The sequence below is a fragment of the Pantherophis guttatus genome, chromosome 3 (genome assembly GCF_059756535.1).
Source record: "Pantherophis guttatus breed Tessera chromosome 3, ASM5975653v1, whole genome shotgun sequence".
NCBI lineage: Eukaryota > Metazoa > Chordata > Lepidosauria > Squamata > Colubridae > Pantherophis > Pantherophis guttatus.
In genome coordinates, this window is record NC_142065.1 from 45,089,458 (window position 1) to 45,114,594 (window position 25,137).

The 25,137-nt window shown below is 38.6% G+C and overlaps 1 protein-coding gene across 7 annotated transcripts in view; it reads right to left on the reverse strand.

Annotated features, from left to right (window-relative positions):
• Positions 1-25,137, reverse strand: part of SRGAP2 (SLIT-ROBO Rho GTPase activating protein 2) — a 202,974-nt gene that overhangs the window by 69,475 nt on the left and 108,362 nt on the right. For 6 of the 7 annotated variants that reach the window (XM_034414389.3, XM_034414387.3, XM_087889395.1 and 3 more), the window contains exon 5: positions 9,965-10,027. In XM_034414389.3, the coding sequence (XP_034270280.2) occupies positions 9,965-10,027 (63 nt within the window). Of the gene's footprint in view, positions 1-9,768; positions 9,855-9,964; positions 10,028-25,137 lie in introns of those variants that run through there. The other variant, XM_034414392.3, reaches the window with a different exon arrangement.

Consider the following 25,137-nt stretch of genomic DNA (forward strand, 5'->3'; position numbering starts at 1 on the left):
CGGATGATAGAGGTTTATTTACTGAAAATCAGGTTTATCCTCTCTTTCCCACAAATTCTGATCAAGGTAGCTCACCATAATAAAATTTAAAAACTGATTTGAAAAAAATGGTATGCAGTCTTCCAATTACATCACAGACCTTCATGAAATATTAATAACCAATAATAACTGCTTTGTAAATGTGTGCTCAAACAGAAAAGAGATGTATGTTCCAATTTTAAAATCCTGCTGCAAGCCAACCCTGGCCTCAAATCCTTCCAGTTTTCAAGCATTAAGCCCCACGAGTCTTCTTTCACCTCAATTTGAACTTGACCGTAATTTTTGTTAGGTGGAATATATGCTCTCACTTTGTTACTCCTTCTGGAGCAATTAAAGCAACACTCCTTAGTTACAGGAACAAGTAACAGTTAAAAATGCTAACCCACTCAGTATTAAAGGAAACATAATTTATGTATACGGTAATTCTGAATCATTATCAGTGAGCAGAATTAAAGGTGGCATTTGGAATTGCCTTAAACAGGAGGGAGAGGTATTCTTTCCATGTACCCCTAATCCCATTACTTCTAGTGAAAGACATCTGGCACAAGGTATCAAAACCATGTAAGTCCCAGTTTTAATGGTTTCAGATATTTAAAGATGTGTCAACATGGTCGATCCATATCTTTCTGCCAAGATTGACATCAAGGTCCAGGGTCAAAGCAATTACATAAGGATTCAGTCCTGGAGTCTAGGTATTGTTATGAATACCACATGCTATTCCCATGAAGGGATTATATTAAGATGTTAGATGAGCATCTATTTTGCCAGATTCTGCCTTGTCTTTCTCCCTCTCTCTCTTTTAATTAGAACTCTCACACTTACCTACAGGGGCCTACAATGAAAGGCACACACATAGGAATGAGCAAAGGAGTTTGTTTTGAGTAGCCCAACTGAATAAAGAAAATAAAACTCATCTTTTAAAAAAAATAATTATCCTATACTTAATACTATTTACAAAACAGGAACTTGATCATCTGCCTCCTTAAAGAAGAAAACCCAGAAAAACTTCCCTCTGGCCATGACACAGCCCTGCCTACTTTGCAATACTGTACCACTTCAGACTTTGTGCTTGAAAGGTTGCTCGGGCCTGATGTAAGACCAGATTTATGGAGGAATCTCACTTTGTTGGTATTTCAAGAAAATAACTGCTAAGAATTTGTACACAGATTTGGAGATATTGGAGGTAAGACCTTCTCAGTATGACATTCAGACAGAAGGATTATCTGAAGGAGACTCTTGAAAACATGCTAAGGAAGGATGCACAAAATGATACCAACATTTTGGAATGGATTGCTTCCTTCTATTTTTTTTTTCCTTCTGTTCAGTCATATCTGATTCTCAGAGACTGCCTGGACAAGTTTTCTTGGCAAGTTTTTCATAAGTGACTTTCCACTCTCTCCTTTCTAGGGCTGAGAGAAAGTGACTGGCCCAAGATCACTCAGGTGTTTCTGTAACTTAAGATGGCTAAACAAGTTTCCTGGTTTCAAGCCTAGTGCTTTCGCCACTACACCAAATTGGCTCTATTTCCCTATATATTATTTGCCTATAGCTAAGTGCCGTAGGCATTTAGGGGATTCAGTCCTTTTGACTTGCTACATGAGAAAAACTAAGAGCAGTCCTCGATCAAATGAACTTTCAGGGTCAAAGATTGTGACTGTGTTCTCACACAAAGAAAAAAAAAGGCAAAATACCTCAGTGGCATTATTTCATGAACACCTGCACAATGAGACTTATATCATATAAGACTCTCAAGAGGTGGAAGGAAAAGTGTTGTTTCTGTTACCTAGTCAAGACTGCAAGCTTAAGCTAGGTGGCAAAGCTCATTTATGATGATCAAAGAATGGAATCCATAAGTCACAAAATAGACTTGGAAATGGAAAAGCCATCTAGTTCATAAAATTTTAAGAAAGTAGATTGCTTCATTAGGGATCCAAAGATCTGGCAAAACAAATATATGTATAGCTATTTACCAGATGCAAAGAAAGTATGAAGAGACACATATCTTATCTTTGCAACAAAAAGCAGACTTTAGAACCAGTCTTAGAATAAGTCAAGTCAAGTCAAGTAAGTATTTATAATCAACCCAGGTGCTGCTATATTAGCAGAACACAAAAATGCTACCAGAGATGCAAACATAATAAAGCAGAAACATCTATTCTGGAAAGAGCTGAAGAAAGAAATGTAATACATGCTAGAGTTAAGTTTTATTGAACTTTCATACTGTGAATTCAGTAAATATAGCTATAATGATTTTTCCTAAGTCAAATGGAAAAGTAATTATTTGTGCAGACCTAAGATATTTTAACCAAATTTGATTGGTAATTTATGATAAGAAAAAATGTCCAACTAGAACAGTTAAGTAAGGCAAAATACTTATCTACTTCAGACTAAAGTAAGGACTATTAGCAAATGCCTTTCTTGGAAAACTTCAAAGAGAAAACAAGCTTTATTAGTTCAAGGACTGTCCCAATTTTTAAAGAATGTTTTTCATCTGAAACGGAGCTCTAATAATCTGACTAATGGGTAAAAGTCTTCCAGACTGGGGAAAAAGTATCTGAAATAAATCTGAACAACATTATTATTTCAACAGTATCTGGGAAGAATACATGCAACATTTAAATGATGTTATTTTCAACCTTGAGGTAGCATGCATAAGCATCAATACAGCGGAATGTTACCAAGGATTTTCTGAATTAGCTTATATCTTTCATGTCAGAAAGAAGTTAAGCCAGAAGAGAAGAAGATTTAATAGATGCAGCCTTCAACTACCAAGAAAAAACTAACATCATTATAGGGATTGTGGGATACCATTGAAGGGGGGGGGAGGTCTATAACTCATTTTTAAAAATCAAAGCTAAAGTCTTAATCAACAAGAACTCGCCTAACAAAGTTTAATGGACTCCTGAGTGTAAAGAAACTTCTAAAGAATTAAAAGTGACTTTGTATAATCTTCCCATATATAAGAGTAATAGATTTGAGTCTTTTCTCTGCTTTAAACATAAATGTCTTTGATGTATAATTGAGAGTGAATGCAAAACTCTGAAAAGAAGAGATATAATTCTTTATATTTCCCAAAAACTTTTGTCAATTAAAAAAATCAACTGAACACTGGGAATCTGACTGGGAGAAAATCTACTCAAGACAAATGGCCTCCAATGGACTTGAAGGGATGACAATCCAAGAATTTACAGCGGAGAGAAACCAGCTGCTAATCTGACTGAGGAAAAATTGACAAAGAACTCTGTAACCTCTTCCTTAACTCTTAATTTAGGAAATAGGTAGACTTAGAAATAGAGCAAGACACACATAAATCAAATTCACATCATGACCTTAAAATATGCAGGCTTAGATTTGTTTTATGCTGTCTTCAATACAGCAAAAAAATAAAAATAAAATCCTGGCTGTTTAAAATTGCTAATCAACCAAGGTTTGCAAAGGAAGGAGTAATTCATGGAAGAATGCAGTGCAATTAGTTTGCTTGCCAACTAAGGCTAAAAAAACCCAAAACTGCTTATGCAACTTACTTTAATATGCTTCTTAATTAGAGAATTAAAAAAATAAAAGCTGTCTGTGCAATGTGTCTTCCTCAACTCCTAAAAATCCAGAAACCAGTCTTTGTCCTTGAAAAGTTGCTCAGATCTAATTTAGGACATGTTTGTATGGATGCGTTAATCTCATTTTGCTTCTCTGGCAGATTAAAAGTGGTACTCAGAAATCCTTGCTCATCCCTTGTAAATAAACTAGAGATCGATTGGTAGAATGAGATATACATTCTGCCTGTTCCATTTTTTTCTTGCTCTCATACACAAGGGTGAGCAATGTAGATCTTATCAAACCTTAATTCCCAACACAAATCAGCATAATCATTGCTAATTGATGCTGTGAGGTATAATCCAGCAACACCTAGAAAACCACAGACTGTGCTGACCTAGAGAAATTACTTAAGAAAGAAACTGATGGAACTCAAGATAAATTAATTTTACTATTGGAACAGTAAATTCATGTAGTTTTTAATCCAATCGTTATCATATTTAATTTGCTGTTAAAATTTAGATAGATAAATAAGGATATTGCAAATGTTTCCAAATCTATCAAGTAGATGGATGTATCAATATTCTTCCTGCATATAGGACCTTGGTCACTCAGAGTTATCTGTCTCCTGAATTTGTAACTGATACGTTTTTCTAGTATTGATCACCAGGAGTGCTGCTCTGCAATAAAGATTGAATTGAATTGATCACCAGGATAATATTAACAACAATTCTAACAATTGTGACATTTTCATAATTGATTAATTATTTTAAGCTTTTGTAGGATAATCTCTACTTTATCAGAGGAATGTTAAATGTAAAAGACTAGTGAATTAATAAAGAGGATAAATGAATAGTCATATGAGAGTAGTAGCTGATTTTGGGGTGGGGCTACATTTGCTAACCTAGGATGGCAGAGAACGTGAAATGAGTATTTTGTACAAAGCTAAAAAGTAAAAAACAATCCTGAAATGGATTTCAAACATATAAATTATTTCTATCACTATACACTGTATAAACCGAAAAACCAGTATTTTTTTCTTTGACCAAACTGGCGAATACCTTTGATTATTCAATTTCATACTACTCTATCCTATTTGCCTTCCAGAATGTGGTTAACACTCATCCCCTTCTCACAGACATAGCGCGAGCAAGAGAGTTGAGCCCAGCACATGTAGATTTGCAGTAGGAATGTAATAGCAGCATAGTTGTGTGAAATGGTTTTATTTCTTTGAGTTTTGTTATTTTTATACAATTTTGTTAATTTTGTACAGTTTTGTTATTTTTGTAGGAATAGTTCTCAGCTAATGATGGTAATTGGGAATGGAATTTCAATAGCTAAATAATGTGGTTGTATGGTAGAGTATCATTTGACTGTTTAGAGATGGGAGTTCTGGCATTTCTGAACGTCACTGAGTGCCATGTCATGTGGTCACCATTTGTGACCTCCCGCCGGCTTCCCCATTTGCTGGTTGAAAGTCAGAAAGAAGATCACCAATGATGATCCTGTGACTGTGGAGATGCTACAACAGCCACAACTACTAGGATCTATCATAAGTATCACTCATTCGGCACTATTGTAAGTTCAAATTTATGAATGAATGGTTATTAACCAAGGACTACCTGCATGTTTTTGGCCAGAGTTATGCTGCGTAAGGTGGTGAGTATATATAGCTAATCAATAAATAAGAGAATTAATTAATTAAAGCTATTCTTATCTAAGTTAATAAATCTGTACCATACCTTCTTCATTGTTTCAACTCGTTTTAGAATTAATCTTCCTATTGCCAAAAGGCAACAACTAAGTAAAGCTTTCTATTTGGTCAAGGCTCATTATTCTTTCACAGTACAAGTCTAATTTCTTTTTAAAGGTCATTTGTAATGGAATGTGTGGAAGACTTTGTGGAAAGAGGTAAAGAGATGCTGCCTAGGAAACAATCAGGCAAGAGAGGTATAAGCCCCCAGTAGCTTAGTAGTCAGAGAAAGAAACTTAGGAAGGACCTGCCCTAATGGATCAAGCAGTTAAAAGTGGCAGTGTGAAGTTTGTACTTACAGCCTTGTAAGACTGATGTTAGCCTTCTTAGGTAAATCAGACAGGAAATATGATTACGTGAACTAATTCTACTTTATTGTAATGCTACTGTTGTTTTTTAATTTTTAGCCAGATTAGTAGTAATGTATTCCTAATTGTGTGTCTTTTGAAATAAATATGTGTTTTATATCTTTCATCCCATAAAAAGGAGTGCCAGCCCGCTTGTAATTCATGGCCTTCGATTGTTAATATCCTGCTATTTTTTAATTCCATCCAATCTTTTACCCATGATAACACCGCTGCCTGATAATAGAGTTCCCAATCCGGGAGTGCTGTTCCTCTATCTTTTGTATCTTGAAGTAGCTTAAGTTTAATTCGTGGTCGCTTCCCCTGCCATATGAATTTAGATATTATCTTATTCAATGTTTCAAAAAAAAAAATTCTCTAGTTTTATTGGAGCGACCTGAAATAAATATAATAGTTTTGGTAGGATGTTCATTTTAATAGTGTAATGCTACATTGACAGAAACTGGCAATTCTGAAAGTACAAATTTCCAGCCACTCATTGAAAACTATAATTGACTTCTATATTTCAGAGGTTTAACTCAAGGTTTCTTTCTCCCATCCTTCTAAATGTATTTAGCCTGGCACCTTTATGTAAAGTTATCTCTGCCCTGGACACACCATGAAAATTTGGTGATTCCCTGCCCCAGTTTGCTATTATTTTCAATAATTGACATAGCTTTTCCCCAGAAGTTCAATAGCATTACTCACTCTCATGTAAAAGTATCAAAAGCAGTCAAAATGGCTAGGTGATATGCTTAGTAGCAACTAATTATGTAGTGTATCTATGTAGATTTATAAAGGGAAGAAACAAATCAATATTCTTAAATTTCTTGCAGTCATGCTACACTGGACTCTAGTAATTACATTCCTTCAATGAATTTGTTATAAACCAGTATAAAATCCTTCCTATAGGAATCTTATTGTGGATTTATTAGGGCTCCTTTTTTCTAAAAAGCAAGGTTAAAAGCCACAAACAAGGCACACCCTCAATTCATTTTTAGGGCACTTCTGCAATGTCTCCATACCAGTTGTATGTTCAAAATGCTGAACATCTGCAGCTGGAATTCAGTTTAATAATAAGAAACACCATATAAAACTTTTAGGCATTGTAGCTGCCAAAAGACAGTTTCCAACATTTGCCTATAATAAGATACAACCTTTAACCCTGTGTGATTTGCTGATTTATATAAATTAGACAAAATTGCAAAATCAGCCTGTATCTAGGCCATCATGATTACTAGTTCTACTTCATTTCAGGGTCTCATTGCTTTTGCCTCAAGAGTTTCTATGAAACATCTTTTCATGTGGCAACAGGGTGTGGAGAAAAGTATTTGCCAACGCAATCACCCTAGCTGACCAAACGAAATCCAGAAACCGTCTGGTGTTTGGGGAAAAGCCTCAAAGAAAACATTCAAAAGGCCCAAATTTCAAAATAGAAGTAATTTGCTCTCAGTTCCTAAGTTTAACAAACCTGAAACAGGTTTAGTAAACATTAAATATTTCCCTTTTAAGCATGAAAGAAGACATGGCCAGAATTTTTATAAGCACATGCCTACTTTTATGCCAATCAGATTCTTCCTTGGTATTTGTGTCATCTCAATTACAGAAAAGGAACTCTTCACAACTGAAAACAAGTAGAACACCTAAGAACTGATTTCCTCAAGCTCAAGCATCTCCAGAGAAGATGGAAATAAGCTACCACAATTTCCAATCAGCATGAGGAAAGCTAGCTGTAAACTGAAAAAAAAAATTAGAATCTTATCTTATTTATTAGTTCACTAGAGGGTGATTTTAAACAACTAGCAAGAAAAGAGAGGTTTGCTCAATTAACCAACAACAATTGCTAAAAGAAAATAATATGTGTGAGTCTAGATCAGGTGTCGGCAACCCACGGCTCTGGAGCCGCATATGGCTCTTTGGGCACTCTGCTGCAGCTACCTGTCCTATCACTGGTTGGCCGCGCCGCTCGCCCCTTTTAGTTCTTTTTTGGATATTTTGGAAATCTGGGCTCGCTGAGGAACGATCGCCAGCCACAGTGAAGGCTTCCCTTCGGGCGACCCTCCTCCTCCTCTTCTTCTCCCTTCTCCTCTCATGACTCTCTGGCCAGCTGTGGCTGAGCTGGGAGCGTGCGCACAAGTGGGGAGATTCTCCTGAAGTGAGCACTGAAGTGCAGGAAAGACTTGCAAAGGGTGGACGGCCGCTTGCTTAAGGAGGATCTTAACAGGACACAACAGGACGTGGCTTCTATCCTGCACTACAACTCCAGCCATCGCCTTGCTGTGTTGTCCCCCACCCCTGGCAGTTCTTTGTCCGAGCACAGAGGGCGCAAACTCCAGCCCGAAGTGGCAGGAAGCGAAGGCTGCCTTATGCACAAATGTACTTTCCTGTGTTTTGGCGCGTGCTTGAGGAGGGTCTCCCCACACATGTGCACACTTCCAGCTCAGCCACAGCCAGCCAGAGGGCCACGAGAGGAGGAGGGTCGCCGGAGAGTGCAGGAGGGAAGCAGCCCTGTACCTGCCTTCGTGCCATATTTGCATGTAAGGCAGCCTTTGCTTCCTGCCGCTTCGGGCTGGAGTTCACGCCCTCAGTGCCGAAGAGCAGCAAGGGGTTGGGGACGACTGGGCAAGGCGATGGCTGGAGCCGTAGTGCAGGAGAGAAGCCGTGTCCTGTTGCATCTTGTTAAGACCCTCCTTAAGCGAGCGGCCGCCCACCCCACACACGCCTTTCCTGCACTTTGGCACACATGACACATGAGGGTCTCCCCATGTGTGTGCACGCTCCAGGCTCAGCCACAGCCAGCTAGGGGGTCATGAGAGGAGAAGGAGGTGGGGGGGAGGATGGTCGCCCGAAGGGAAGCCTCCACTGCGGCTGGCTATCGTTCCTCAGCCAGCTCGGATTTCCAAAAAGAAGAAATAAAAGGAGTAGTGAAGCACCCCAAGAAGAGCTTGCTGGCTTGGCCCAGCAGCGGCTGAAAGAGAGGGGGAGGGGGAAGGGGAGGGAGGGAGGGAGGGAGGGAGGGAGGGAGAGACACACATACACACAGTGATACACAGAGAGAGGGGAAGATAGGGAGAGGGGGAGAGAGACACAAAGAGATACAAAAAGAGGGGATGATAGGGAAAGGGGGAGAGAGACATAGAAAGAGAATGGTTTTATGGCTGAGTAGGTGTGGCTGGGAGGGGGGTTCATGTGACTTTGTGGGAGTGAGTGACATCAAGTTGGTCATGCCCACCCAAGTTTTGTGGCTCCCAGTGTGTTTTTTTTTCTGTGAGAAACTGGTCCAAATGGCTCTTTGAGTGCTTAAGGTTGCAGACCCTTGGTCTAGATGATGAGCAAACGAATGGACTTGTAGGTAATGTGACTGATATGTGGAGCATGCAAACATCATATTAGATCTGAAATTTCAGATCTCAGAGGAAGGGCACAAAAGGACAGCAATGGAAAGCAAGTGGAATGTTGTGGAAAGTTTTTATGCAGCAATGCGTTATTTTAATTAGCAAAATAAATAAACTAATGTTTCATATCACTTCCCTTGCTATTTCCTTTAATGCTTCATTCAATGCTACTTATCAATTAGTAAACAGCATCTTTGAAACATAAAGATTATATGATTCAAAATGTTACTCTGAGAATTAAAAATAGCATAACACTTGTGTAATTTGTAATCCTCCTCTTTATTTATGATGTAGTAGTCATGCTCAGTAAAAATAAGCCATCTTTTTCTGGCTTTGTTCTAGCATTTTAAGGCTGGAGCATTTCTGAATATTCATTTGTATTCAATTGACAAAAGGCTGGGTCTCAACAGACTCTCTTAACTTTCTTCCCTGGGGACCAAGGCTGGGATATAGCATGTGGTTTGCTAAAACAAAACCTACTGCTACCAATCTTCTGAAAATCCAAATTTAAAAAAATGTTATACAAGCATCTAATGCAAATAATAATTTAGATTAAAGTGTATTGCATGACAAAAGCTTATGCTTCATGCATTCCTATATTTGGGATGAAAGAACCCATTGTGTTTGGTCCGTTTGCAGCCAAAACTGACCTCAAAGCTGATACTATCATCCAACGAAGAGCCCAATGATTTAACTAAACACTCACCAATGTTCACTCAATGTAGAAAGTAATCCCACAAAGCAGCAAAGGCAATAGGGATGAAACCAGAGAATTAAAATGAAACAATAGAAGAAAACAAAAATAATTTTGCAGCACAGAGAGGAAGGTAAACTTTTTAATTTGCCACTACTTTCTAAAAAGAGTATCCCCCCACACACAAAAAAAAGCAAACGGGATTTACCGTGTAGAGCTCATTCAGAACTTTCATCAGGTCTTCTTGGAGCTGCTGTCCAACTTCTTTACTCTGCAATGCAAAAGGAACAACAAAAAGTTAGTTGGAAAAAATGGTATGGTGGATGCATGCATGTTATAACACACACAAATATGTCAGACACAATTAACTGCTATTCAAATTGGCACAGTCGCTTAGGTCCTATTATACCCAAATGAAAGAAATATTTTTAATAAAGCGAAATGGGCTGTGGCCAAAGCCAGCCAAATATTGGTACAATTTTGGCAAAGGAAAGCAATCATTTTACAGAAAACTAGTTCTACGGTTTCTTGAATGTTCAACCATGGTAATTGAATTTTACCAGGCAGGAAGAAAGGAGCTTGTGGAACCAAGTAATGTGCATCTAGAGAATGCAGTGACCTTCACAGCTATCAACTAATCTGAAATAACATTATGTGCTCCCAAAATATCAGTGGTGCCTCTGTAATTCTAGGTATATTTTAGCACAAGGCAGTCCCTGTAAGTCATAGCTTTACAGCATAAATGGGAGCCCCAAAGCTAGGAACATATTTAGTCTTGCTTCTATCAGTCACATAGTAAGAACAAGCATATTAGAACACATTCATGTATCTTCTAGACTCCTCCTTCACTTCTTAGAGCTAAAAGAACAAGCAGTTTTATTACTTGATTTGCCCAGAGGAGATTGCCCAGATGGGGTGACACTTATTTTGCTGTAAGCAAACAGTTCAGAGTCTGTAATTTGATAAACGTTTGCTCTCTAAGCATTCATTATATTAAAAAAAAAAACCTAACTTTGAAGGAATCAAATACATATTTGGTCTTTTAATGCATGGCTAATTCTAAATGCAAAGTTTTCACTCTTTTGCAATAAAGTCAGTTTATCAACCCAGCTAAGTAAAATAAAAAAAATTTATAAGATAAATGTTCTTCTGATTACTCCATGGAAATATTCAATACGCATTAGTATTCTATAGCCTACTTCCAAAATGGTTTTCTATTTCCCAATCTAATTTATTCTTCTGAAATGTCCTAGTATATTCCCACCTGTTTGAGATCAGATAGGTAATTTAGGTGCTGTCACCAGTTGGGAATCCATTCAACCATCAATCATCAAATTAAGAATCAGAGTATATCAACTCTTCACTTTGCAATAAAAGGGGGTTATATTTAAGCCAAAATCTGTCTGGTTCTGCAGTCCTGCTGTGGGAGATACCGAGGGGGGAAAAGGCTTCAGTTAAATGTGGGTAGAATTCACAATATGAAATCATTCCAGCAGTTAAAAATTTGGGCATGCTTTAAACTGTATGGATGGATGCAGAGTGCTCAAACAAGAATGGCTAGGACTGGGATCTGAAATCTATACTTTAAAAGGATACTTAGATTAGGGAAGGTGGTTTAGGTTAATGTCAGCATGCAGTCCTGGGGTCCCAGATTCCCTACTGTTACCCAGACTTATTCCACTTGTTAGCAGTAACTGTATTAAAGAAGAAAGACATTCCATTTAAGGTTATAGGACTGACAAGGAACAAATTTAAACAAATTTCCCCCGGGTTTTACAAATATTACTTTACATAAAAACACCTTGTGATAAATTATACTTTTTTCTGTGGCTCAATTAATACCGGTAAAGACATTTCTAACTCTAAACTCTTTTGATTATGTCTATTAGAACCTGGAGAAGAAGTCTTGCTTTTTTACAATCCTTGCTGAGTGTACACTGTGCAGTTTAGAAAACCTGCTACTTTGCCTTACTTTAGACCAGTTTCAATGCCAAGATTCAACACAAAAGAAACCCCACCCAGTGTACTTCATATTCATACACAGTCAACTCTCAGCACGCCTTCCAAGACTCAGATGTGTCATTGTCTTCACTTCACAATACTGTCATCTATTTTTATCAGCAAACAATCATAATACAGTTAGGGTTGTACAAATATACAACATTCCATAGTTAGGAGAGCCTGGATTTCTGAACTGCCATGTTAAATCCAAGGCATCATGACTCATGCGTATGTTTGCTTTACTAAGAATTATTAATATAATAAACTAATCAAAGAAAATTCTCTCCAATATGGATTTTACATGGAATTTTTACATGGACTATAAAATAAACCTGCCTGAAATTTACTTTAAGAATGATTTTTCAACTTAATCAGGTATCAATAAACTATTCTTTATTTGTGGTAATTGGTGAAAAAATATCTTCACTCAGAACTGCTAAATATATCTATCCAATTTTTTATAGCAGCAGCAATACATTCAGAATCAACATTACTAAAACCTATTCAGAACTTTCGTTCTACATAAAAAGCTAAATCCAGGGACACGACAACTTCTGAAGCCTACACATTAAGCATGGAGATTTTTGTTTACAAAATGTACAAACTGCTTTAACCCCAAGAGAGTCTAAACCATGAATATGAGTAACTGCAATGCAGACAGTGCAGAATACTGCAGTAAAACACAATAAAGCACCATATAAAGTCTAATAATAATAATATTTAGACAAAGTTAAGAATAGAAAAGACACATGGCATGGCAAAGTATTGCATGGCTAGTTATCATTAAAAAGAAGCAGGCAAATCAGATTACAAGACCCAGCAGTGGCTAAGAAGAGGGAAGCTGATGAAACAGACAGAGGGACTAATTCTGGCTGCACAAGGCCAAGCATTAAAAACAAATGCACACAAAGCCAGCATTGAGAAGGCAGCAACAGACAACAAATGCCGCCTCTGCAAATAAACTGAAGAAAGAGTGGACCACCTAGTTAGCTGCTGCAAGAAGATCAGTTAGTTGTTGCAAGATCACACTACAAACAGTGGCATGACAAAGTAATAACAATGGTATATTGAAAGATCTACAAGAAATGCCATTTGCCTGCAAGCAAGAATGATGGGGCCGCAAAATAGATAAAGTAATAGAAAATAAAGCTAAAGTTGTTCTGGGACTTTAGAATTCAAAGGCAAGCACCTGCTACATAATACTCTAGACCAGGGGTGTCAAACTCAAGGCCCATGGGCTACATCGGGCCCACAGGGTGCTCAGATCTGGCCCATGAGGCCACCCTGGAAACAGCGAAGGACCGGCCCATGGTGCCTCTGCCAGCAAAAACGGAGCCTGGGAGGGCTGTGTGTGGCTCTCCCAGGCTCTGTTTTTGCTGGCAGAGGGTTGTAGGAGGCCATCGTGGCCTAAAACAGAGCCTTGACAAGTGATGTCAATCCTGCTCATCCACCCCTAGATCAAACACAACCCTGATGCGGCCCTCAATGAAATTGAGTTTGACACCCCTGCTCTAGACTTAACAATAAGAAAGATAGAAAAGTCTGGCAATGAATGTGGCACTATCTGGGGACAACAGAATAGAAGAGAAAGAATTAGGGGGGGGGGATAACAAAAATACAAAGACCTGCAAATAGATGTAGAACGACTGTAGCAAAAGAATGCAAAGATAGTAGCAAGATGCCTTGGGTGCCATCCCAAAACATTTGGAGTAGCACTTGAACACTACTGGCCTTCACAAAATCATCATCAGTCAACCACAAAAGGCATCTTTATTTGGACCTTACATCCTGGGACAATACTTTTCAACACCATCCAACAACCTCTGCCTATCTCAGGTTCTTGGGAAGGACTTTTTAGGTTGCTAACAATGTCAAATCCAGTCTAAACATCTGGTTAACTATGCAACAACCATAACAACAATTGCATCTGGAATCATTAGATCTACAACAGCAAGATCTTATATACAGACTAGAATTATATATTATATTTCCCTTGTAGTTAATGTTTCCATAATCTGTTCTATGTGGAAGAAAAAATATGAATAAACTCTAGGTACATATCTTCTCTTTTCATATGAATTCTGATACTCTGATTTTTAGCAATCTTTGACTTATTTGAACCTAATTGCTTGTTCACCTAATAGAAAAAGATGCAGATGTACAGTATATACACATATATGCAGTACACCAAATGGATACACATCAGCAAGCACACAAGGCTTCGAATGCACATTTTTTTACTATTCTGAAACAATGTTTTCACTTTCTAAAGCACAAAAGTAGCAGTATCAAAGACCAAGAGAAATCTCTTTATATTTACTGAATAGTTTATAATACTTGCACAATGATGCAACCCCACCATTGAATGAATGACACTGGGAAGACAATGAAACCAATAAAAGAACAATTAATGCAAGCAGATGTTTCCTTTCCTTCTAACAACAGTTCTGAGAAGGGATGTAACATGAGTTATCCCTGTTTATTTCAGCAACCTGCTGAATTGAGTGTGACTTACTGCTTTAGTCTTAGTTCCCTTTGGAAATTTGTATTGTGCTTTACAAAGGAGCATGAAACTTTATGTTGTTTAAAATAAAAGAGACCTGTGGAAAACCAAAGCTTTACATACACCAAAGCACAATCCACAATCACCGAGTATAAAAGTCATCCAAGGTTACTATACAGTACTGAGAAGCCAGAACCTAGATCTTTGATTTACAGGATATTGCATCTTAAAAATATATAAATAGCCATCTTAAAGCATGCCAGAGAAGGAAACTAGGTATATTATAAAGATGTTTCCCGGATGAATCCCTGATTATGAGGACAAAGAGACAATTATTGACCCCGTGAAGGACTCTTACTCCTTTCCCCTTAAAAAAGTGGGACTCTTCCTTAGAATATTATAATGAAGGGCAAATTAAGGCAGGGAAGGATATTAAAATCAAAAGCAAAATAAGAAAATGCTAATGCCCACCACCCAGAAAAGAAATCCAGGAAGAGTGCTAAATAGGGTAATAACAATGAACTCAACTGTGGCCAAAAATATAAAAAAAGCAACTCCTATGGTATGGATTGTTAGAAAAGAGACTGAAAATAATGACTGCATCGAAACAAGAAAAAATACAACCATACAATTTTTAAAAGATATTTCAGAACTGGAAAGAGAGGAGATTGGATCAACCACTATAAGTAAAGGTTTAAAACATTTTCAGTGTTTTTGTTTTAAGAAATTAAGCAGAAAAGAGAAGCAATAGAAATTTAAACTTTATGAAATGCATTTTGCAAATCTGGAATAGTTGGGTCATTCAACAAAAATGACTAGCATGAGATACAGAGCAGAAAAAAGAAAAATACTTGACTCTACGATTCTGCTAATTTTTGGGAATTCATTGACTATAAAATATGCTCTTGTTTATGGAGAACTGAATATTCAGTTCACTGCAATGAAAAGTTGCTACAGCTAGCATGACTGCTGAGAGATCTGTTTTCCATAAACAAGAGATTAAAGCTATTTAATCATTAAATGACAAAGAAGGAAAAAGGGATGCTCAAAGAGGATATGGAGATTGCATAATGAATTCTTTGCCTAAGTCTCCTCTGACTTGCAACAACTAAAGCAAAGGGAGGGAACAACAGAACACATTATAGGGTATTTTCAGAAAATTCAAAGTTAACAAATCTCTGGATCCTGATGGCATCCACCTGAGAATTCTTAAATTCTCAAGTCAAAAACTGATGACCACTTAGCAAAAATATCTAACCTCTGAGGCATAATTTGGAAAGGGAAATTTAGTCAGATCCAACATTTAATATATAATTGTTTTTCAGGTTACTGATCACTACTTTTCATACTTCTGTAGATAAGGCTGTGTCATGTTTTTAAGACAATATTCAATTTCTAGACTAATATACTGTATTTAATTTACACTTTAGAACTGCAAGTTGGAAGCTGAGAAGCATTTTCTACTGACCTACTTAGCAAGTTATTGAGAAAACATATTACTCCACAGTAGAGCCTAATATTTGTCTCCCTGAAGAATATAAATATTTCCTTCTAGTAATCAACTCAGGAGTCTAAATATCTCTGGGAATGAATTGGGACAGTTCTGTGAGCTACCTAGGAATGCTTTATCTTTTATATTTGTCAGTTACAAGTATTATCATACAGCTTTCAAGACTCACAGAATGTTGATAATTAAATAGACAGAGCCAGATTTTTAAAATAATCCCTTTGGCAGTAAATGGAATGTTATGTTTGTTGATGTTTTTCTGAGCTGAACATGCATTGCAGCACTCATGTATAAGCTAGAGCCTTGATTTTCTTTTAAAAAGGGAAATATTGGGTGGGGGGCTGGATTTAAAGTAACCACATCAGGAACCGATAACTCCAAATGAACATGGTTGGCAGAAAGGAGGGAGAAAGAGAGATTAAAGGCAGGGAGGTTTAAGGAATTTACCTGCTCAAAGGTTTTACAAATTATATTGAGATTCTTGGGAAAGATTGTATATGGATAATTGTGTACCTATTATGGATATAACATCTTCCCTCTTCATACTACACAAGACATGTATGAAAGAAATTGGTTGAGGCTTTATCATTTAAAGGGGAAATACGAATGATAAACCAGGACAGTGACCTAGATAATTTTTCTTACTGGATTTACTAAAGAGGTTGCTAATCTCTCAAAGAATTCTGAGGGATGGGACAAAGAAGAAATGAAGAGCAATCAAATCCTGCAACAATATTTGAATGAATAAAAGTTTATTAGAAGTAAAAGGAAGAAATATAAAGTTGGTTTATTTTATGAATGTTAAAACAAGATATATGGTTTCCTCTGCAACCCTTTCCAGATTTTCTGCTGACACCAGGACTGAAAAAAACGATGCTTTAAGGATTTGTCCAATAGATAACAAGTGGGATATAGAATGAAGAGATAATTGTAACCTTAGAGGGTATGAAAAGTCATTGCATTTGTGAAATTGGACATCAGTTCTTTATATATTTATATATTGCTTTTTTCTTTCCTTATTATATTCCTACTTTTGCTTTGTCTCTTTTTTTCTTGCACTTTTTTCTATTCTCTTTTTCTTTCAGTTTAGTTTGTATTACATTTTACTATTACAATCAAAATGTTCAATAAAATTATATACAACTAGTATATAGTATAGGTTTGACGGGGGTTGTAGAGAAAGAAAAAAATCCTCCAATGCATCACTACAGTTTGGGAGACACACTCGAATAGTGGTTGAGAATGCCGCTGACTGCTGTATTCCTAAGGCCCCATTCCTCGTGATACAAAGATACAGACCAGAGCTACTACAAAGTAGTTGGAAACAAATCCAAAATCCATTCTGTTTATGTTCTCCATACCTTGCTTCTCCGTACCCTCTCCTTTTCTTTTGTTTCTTAAATAGTTTGAAGTCCTTCACCGAGCTTCAGTGCCAGCCTTTTCTGTCTGCCGACTAGAGAAGGCTTCCTTATTTGATATTACTATGGATTGAAAACTATGATTACACACCACTCCTAGTTAGGGAAAATGAACAATACAGATATATTTCTTTGAATGGCTGATCATGCCTAGGAGATCAGACTGAATCATATCTACCCAGTGAAAATGTGGACACAATGCATAATCCTTTAGAATCAAAGCACCATATTGGGGGGAGGGAGGCAGAATGTCCTTACAACACAATTTAGCTCAGGTTAATAATACCGAGGAACAGTGGAGGAAGAAAACATAATATAACTGTAAATATTGTTACCTACTTGATCATCTGTTTATACAAGAGGCTGGAGAAAATACATCTATGAACTTGGCTACTTTTGTTTCAAAAGAATAATCTTAGCAAAAATAGTAATCTGCTGTTTTATTAATCTGTATTTAACAAAAGCTAGTCTCAGTCACACAAAGAAATATGCAATAGTCAATTCTTTTATGTACAGTAAAGAGTTTATTTTATTTTACTTTGTTTTGCTGTCATACAAGACTGATAACTCATCCAACCACTGTAAAATTTTCTTATTACTGGACACTGGGCTATCATTTAGTAAATGACTGAAGAATGAATATGCCTAAAGAAACTACCGTGTTTCCCCGAAAATAAGACCTTGTCTTATTTTTTTTTGAAACCTGAAATAAGCACTTGGCCTTATTGCCATATGCTCAAAAGCCCGATTGGGCTTATTATCAGAGATGTCTTATTTTGGGGAAAACAGGGTTATATTGAAAACAGAATGGATTGGGAGGTCATTCACTATTAGGTCATGCTTTCCTCTTTCAATGAGTCTATTAATTATGATTTTGCTCTAAGTCTTCATTCCAACAAGTTATACAGATTTTTGAAAAAATATGTGTAATCTGATGTGATCTGTTACCTGTGTCCTGATAAATTATAAACTATTGACAGCTTATGATTAGCTGAATTGACTTTCTAAACCAGGGGTGTCACACTCGATTTCATTGAGGGCTACATGAGGGTTGTGTTTGACCTCGGGGGGCCAGAGCGGGCATCGTCAAGATGGGCGTAGCCAGCTCAACATCACTCATGTCAGGGGCGCCTGTGGTGGCCCAAGTGCTCTGCCAGCAAAAATGGGCTCCTGAGCTCCGTTTTTGGCTGTGACAGCCTCCTGCAACCCTCTGTCAGTGAAAACGGAGCTCAACTGCATGCAGCCCTCCCGAGTCCCGTTTTCACTGGCAGAGGCACCACGGGCCAGTCCTTCGTTGTTTCCAGCTCTAAGTACCCAGGCCTTGAGTTTGACACCCCTGCTCTAAACTCTTCACCAAAGATAAAAATAAGCAAGAGCATCAGAATGTTCAAAGGATTTGAATTTTCACACTCTATTTTAATATATGCCCTCAGTTCCCACATAACCATCCATAGGTGGCCAGATTAATTGCTAAGTAAATAAATTAAGGCTAGAAATTGACAAAGGAAACCTTTTATGAACGCTGGAGTTAAAAAGTAAAATAGAGAAAAAAGCTATAGTGCCCCAGTAACTAAGGAATTCTGCAACTATATTCAGTCCTCTTTCAACAAAAACAAGGAAATTAGAACTGTTTTAACCATCGCTACTATGAAAGGCACCCAAAAGATGTCATAGACGTAATTTCCTGAATAGGAACTATTTTTAAAAAGAAATGACATTCAAAGCATCCCAGAGCTTTAATTTTTTTAACCAAAATATTCAGTATTGGTGTTCAGTTTTATGACTATATGGTCATTTACTTTCCAAGCTATTCATTTTTAAAAATGTGGCTGACTTTACACTCTTTTATTCCACATTAACAGATTATGCACTCATGCAAAAATGCTAAAGTGGAACTGTTTAAGTAACTGTGGACAAGATGCTTTTGAAATGCTGAAGTATGCTAGTTCAAGGAAAAGATGAAAGACATGCACAAAAGGAAATCAGCTGATAACTTGTGTCACACTGAAATTAATGAATACAGAGCATTAAACAGAAAATGTCATAGTCACAAAGTCAATTTTGGAAACTAGAGATCTGAATTATGGAATTAGGAGTCAACGCACATGGTGGCAAAAACACGAGCTAAAATGGTCAGAAGGGAGATTTCATTGAATATGAAGAGATAGTAAAAAACAGACAATATCCAAAGTTTTCCAAACAGTGTCACACAATCCAGTTCTATAAATAAAAGATGTGTTCTTGGATTCACAGGAAGCAGTCAAAAATAAAATAAAATACCATTTGCCAATAGAGCAACATGAAAATAATGGAAAGTCAAAGAGTCCCACACTAAAAAAATTAAAACCTTTTAAAAAACAAAATAAATCCACTTTTCTTTTGTGGTGGACTAGCATTCATATACATAGCATTCATAAAAACTGTGAAGAATAAACTGACATTCTTGACCTAAAATCAAAATCTTATTTAACTGAATAACTTTTTTTCAGCACAAAACAAGAGGGTTAAAAGAAGCCACGAGTACATGTGCACATACATACATGCATGCATACATACATGCATGTGTGTGTGTGTGTGTCTTGTGCACATACTCACACTCAGTCTTCTTCCACTGCCTCAAAGCTTTGGTTTATACATGATTCATGCACAGAACTGTAGGTCATTACCACAACTGGCTGGAACGTTAACTCTCAGAAGCTAGTCAAGGCTCTCTTTGTTCCCCCAACCCAGCCTGCATTTAATTTAATCATTATTTGGGGGGTGGTAGGGAATCCTGGGCCCTGGTTATTTGACTGTTCCACATTCCATTGAAAATTACAGCAGCAGCTTCAAAATATTTAAAGGAATGAAGGCAAATTAGATTATATTGTCCAGATTTTACAGCCTAAATAAAATATACCTTTGAAGCATTGTCAGAATGCATGGTAGAAAAACAAATTTAAAGCTTCAGTAACCTTTACCCTATTTCAAAAATCAAAAGGATTTTTCCACACTGTTATTTGGTCATTATGAGGACAATTAAGTATCCCGTTAGCTGAAGCTCTGATTACTTTCACTCATTTGATTTTTTAAAAGATCAATATTCCAGAGCTACCAGTTGCAGTTATAATCTGTGCAATTCACAGACAATTAGAATTAGATTTTAGGATCCAAGGCAAAGCTTGTGAAAGTTTAAATAACAGAATAAAATGAAAGCCACTGGTATAATAAATAAACAAGTATTGTCTCCACGGTTTTCATTGGTTTTAATTTAAATGTTGCACAACAGTGAGATGAATACATTATTGACTATGACAATTTAATTCACCTCTATATAAGGTTAATTCACAATAAAATAATCATAGCCTTGCTGTTTAGTTCTTTGACTCATAAAGTTGGCTCCAAATATTGCCTTAAATGCTGTGAAACATCCAGTGTTTCATCATCCATATGAATGAAATGAACCATGAAGACGGTTTCAAGAGGTGGCAAACTTTACTAGCTGCCTGGAATGCCAGCAGAACATCAGATATTACATCCTGTAATTTATCTTGCACAATTCCAATTCTCCTTACAAGATACCCTTGCACTCTACCCTCTGCCAGTGAAAATGGACCTCCGGAGGGCCGTAGGGTTGCAGGAGGCTGTGGCAGCCGAAAACAGAGCTCAGGAGCCTGTTTTTGCTGGCAGAAGCACCTTTGCTGTTTCCAGGGGGGCCCCATGGGCCAGATCTAAGTACCCCGTGGTCGGGCCACCACAGGCGCCCCTGACAGGTGTGACATAGAGCTGGCCATGTCCACCCTGTCCACGCCCATCCTGGCCCCCCAAGGTCAAACACAATCCTGATGCGGCCCTCAATGAAATTGAGTTTGACACTCCTGCTTTAGCTGATCTGAAACTAAACCAGGCAAAAGCAAATTGCTCCAAAAAGGTCAGTACAGATTCTCAATAAGTACGTAAGTTTTTCCCCATCTAAATAAAATATACAATATATTTCTGCTGTTCATAATTTTGCAGCAACTGTTCTCAAACTATTATTTTTTCCTCATCTATGTCCCCTGTCATAGCATTCCACAAAGCATTCTTGGAACTCCACAAATTCTGTGGTACTCTGTAAAATTATTATTTTCTCATTCTAAACATTTTCCACAACCACTTTTCATTCATGTTAATGTTAATGAGATTAATCTATATTTCTCTTGCTGCAGTAATTTTCTTTATATTCCATTTACTTTTCAACACACATTTTAGCTCTTTCATTCATAATAAAACTCACACTTTCATGTTTCTGCATATATATCATTAATCCAAAATTAGACCACCTTCATTCAGCTCTATTTTAGTCTTCTCCTTTCTCTTAATTTCACAAACAGACAAAACGTTCTATTTTCAGGGGTCTTCGGTGCTCTCTGAGCTTGGTTGCTTTCTTGCAGATGTTTCATTTGGGTAATGAAATGTCTGCAAGAAAACCATCAAGCTCAGAGAGAACCAATGAACCCACAGTTCAACCCTGAGCTACAAATATCCTCCTTGGCATTCTATTTTTCTTACTTTCAATTTTATTTTGTAAAAAATTACCTTACAGTGAGTGACTTTGTTTAATTAAGCCACCTTTGGTTAATTGATTGTTAGGAAAAGCCTCCTAAACTTCCTGATTTACAGTTTTATATAACTATTCATGACCAAATCTGCTATACTTTAGCAATCAAGCGAGAAAGGACTTCTACATATCAACTGAAGTACATGAATGGAGGAGAGAAAGGACTTCTACATATCAACTGAAGTACATGAATGGAGGCATTTTTTAAAATGAACAAATTTTAAACCAGAGGTTAGGCTTAGAAAAAATATGTAAACATATTTATGAACAGGTTTTTAAATGTATCAGTTCATATAGTAGTGACCAAAATTGTGGAAACCTTTTGGCAAAAGTGTATTTTTGAGGCCTGATGGATAATAACACCATAAAATTATATATCAATGGAAAGATGAATTAATTAAGAATGTAATGCAACAAAGTTTGTTCAATTATCTGTATTCTATGAAATGTTATAGCCAAATAACCAGAAAAAGGAAGCACAATTTGCTTAGGTTGATATCAGATAGCTTTCCTTCATCTGATTGTAGCCAATGAGCATAAGTGTTTAGAGAGCTAATCAGGTGTCATCTTGTTTTGGCAATGAGCCAATCAGATCACAGTAGGTTTCAGTTATTGATGTCATGTATTGAAGCTGAGAGGAGGACATTTGTCAGTGTGTTATGTGATTGCTATCAAGTTGGTTGGGTTTTTTTGTGTTCTTTCATTTAGTGGAGCTTGTAAAATGTAATAAAATTAAAGTAATGGTGCAAAGAGTTGCCTGGTCGCCCAGAAAGCAATGTAAAATAGTATTATTAAGTGAACAAGATGACAATTATAAAGGAATTAGAAGAAAAATTGGTGAAAACTTAACCAAAGGTGGAATTTCTAAGTTTTTGAAGAAGTATAAGGAGACTCAGTCACTACAAAACCACACTGGTAAAGGAAAAGGTGCACATCAGCAAGTGATGATAGAAGAATTAAGAGACTGTGCCTACGTGACAGTATACAAGATGAAATGGTGCAATGCAATGTGAAGTTGAGTGCAAGGACTTTTTGGCACAGACTGCAGGAATTTGGCCTAAAATCTAGAATTCCACGAAAAAAAGCCACTTTTATCTCGCAAAGGTTGAAAAGCATTACATTCTCTGGCACGCTGCTTGGAGAATCCAAGAGCGTGGGTACTTCCCTCAGTTAGGATGAAATACTGAGTGCCTGTTACTTTAAAGTTTGTTGACTCCGCCCTCGAGGCCTGGCTGAGGCTCAGTTCCTTTCACTCAGTGATGATAGATACAGTGCCTTTTCTTAGCTCCGTGCCTATACTCTCCACAACTATTTTATTTTCTTTCTTTTTGTTTAAATTCCTAGTCTCCCTTCCCTTGCTGTTTTTCTCATTGTATGGGCACTTAACTTACTGGTTTGGACAGAGATATATCTCTCCTAGTCGCAGCGGTGCGGGGCCTGGAGCTCCAGGCTTCCCGCCCTCGCTTGCTTCTGCTGGCTGCAGAGCTCTGCGTTCACAACTTAGCATCTCTGCGTGCTCCGACCCCCGGCATCGTTTAAGCCGCAGAGCTCTGCCTCTCTATCGGCATCTCTGCGAGCGCGATCTTAGCCGCCGAACAAGATTTGGCCGTTCGGCCGCAACCGGGAAGTGTTTTCGGCGGTTGGGCTTCGTGGCCGCTTGTCAGCGCTTCCTCACCTCAAACCCGACTGCCAGAGAGCTCTGCCTTGTCATCAGCATCCTTGCGTGCTCGTGGGCATTTCAGTGATCGCCCAGCCGACCTACAGAGCTCATCACCGATCAAGCCGCTGGTGAGTCCTTCCGAAGTTCGGAATTTGAAGTAACGGCCCATTTCCTGCCCAATTCCCTTTCGATGAGGTTTCCAGTTTCTGTCTGACGACAGTGGCGATTTCTCCCTGACTGTCTTCCCAGCGTTACAGAGCCATCAAAGACTCCTTCTCCAACGCTGAGGACCTTCAGCTGACTAGCGGCAGCACTAGAGCCTTCGCTATCAGCTGCGCCCCCTTTTCCGAAGATTTCTTTTAGTTTGCTGCTGCGCACCATAGCCTGAGACCTTTCCCGCGCTAGTGCCATATTGGAACGGTCAGCTCGCATCGGAGCTCACAGTCTGCTGCCTCCACTGTTTTTCCCGGATCGTTGGTGCTCTCAGTTGCTTTCTGACGACTATCGTCACCTCGCTATACCCTTCAGGGCCAACAACCACTGGTCTTTTATCTCAGCCGCCATTTTGATTGTCCGGTTGGATCCATTTTGTTCACATTGGACTGACAATTTTTTTCGCCTGCCTTTCCTGATAGAGGCTGTGTCGCGGGGGACGCCTGCGAGTAATCCCCCCTCCCAAAAAAATGGCCAAACCCGATTTCTCCTCGGACCTTGACCAACCTCAGAGTCCGCCCGCGCCGCAGCCTCCTGAACGCTCCCCACACAAGGGAGCCAAGAAGCGCTCAAAACGCTCCTCCAAGTTGGCCCAGCCTTCGTCCTCGAAAGGGCACAAACCTTCTTCTGCTGCGGCCAAGGACGCAAAGCGGCGCCACGACGCCCTCAAACGTTGCTTCAGCCAGGCACAGCGCAAAAACCATCTGCTAGCGCATCCTGCCATACTGACGGATACGGCACCTTCTCCAACGTCCACTGCACCCCAGATCGCTTCCCTGGTGCCGCCACCGGGAGATTCCGTTGGGATCCAAGTGCCTAACCAGCCAGAGCGCCCTCCATCCTGCAGGTGCCTCTGACCTTGCTACAACCTTCTATTCCGATCATGGCACCTTCATCTACTGGTCCTGTGCCGGAGGCCACCGTCACCCCTACGGTGGCGGGGCTCCGCTTGCCGGAGGGTCAACAACCCCTTTATTGCGACTTACAAACAATGATCTCGGCGACCCTCTCTCAGAGGCTGGCGTCGGGCCTTCCTGCTGTGACACTACCAGAACCGTGCTAGGCTCAAAGAGCTCCACCTTGTCCTGCTCTGTCGGCTACCATTCTACCCAGGGCAGCTGCTAAGCCCAGCAATTATTATCTCCACGAGTCAGACCACAGCGAGGACTCGCAAATGGACTATGACGAGGACAGAGATATGGAGTTCTCTGAGGATGAGGATGCTCTGCCCAATAAGCCTGCTGTCACGGGCTTATTCCGGCCTTCCTTGTTCAAGGCCTTACTGCATAAGGCTATCGTTACCACACAGTTGGCCACCGCTCAAGCCGAACCATCTCATTCGGGCGACCCGTCTCCACACGAGGCCCTCTTCGCAGTACCCAAGGTGGATGACGAATTCATTCCTTGTCCGCAACTTTTCTCTGAGTTCGTTTAGTAGCCCTGGACCCAGCCTGGGTCTCTGGCAGCTCCCACCGGTTTGAATAAAAAACTTTTTTGCTC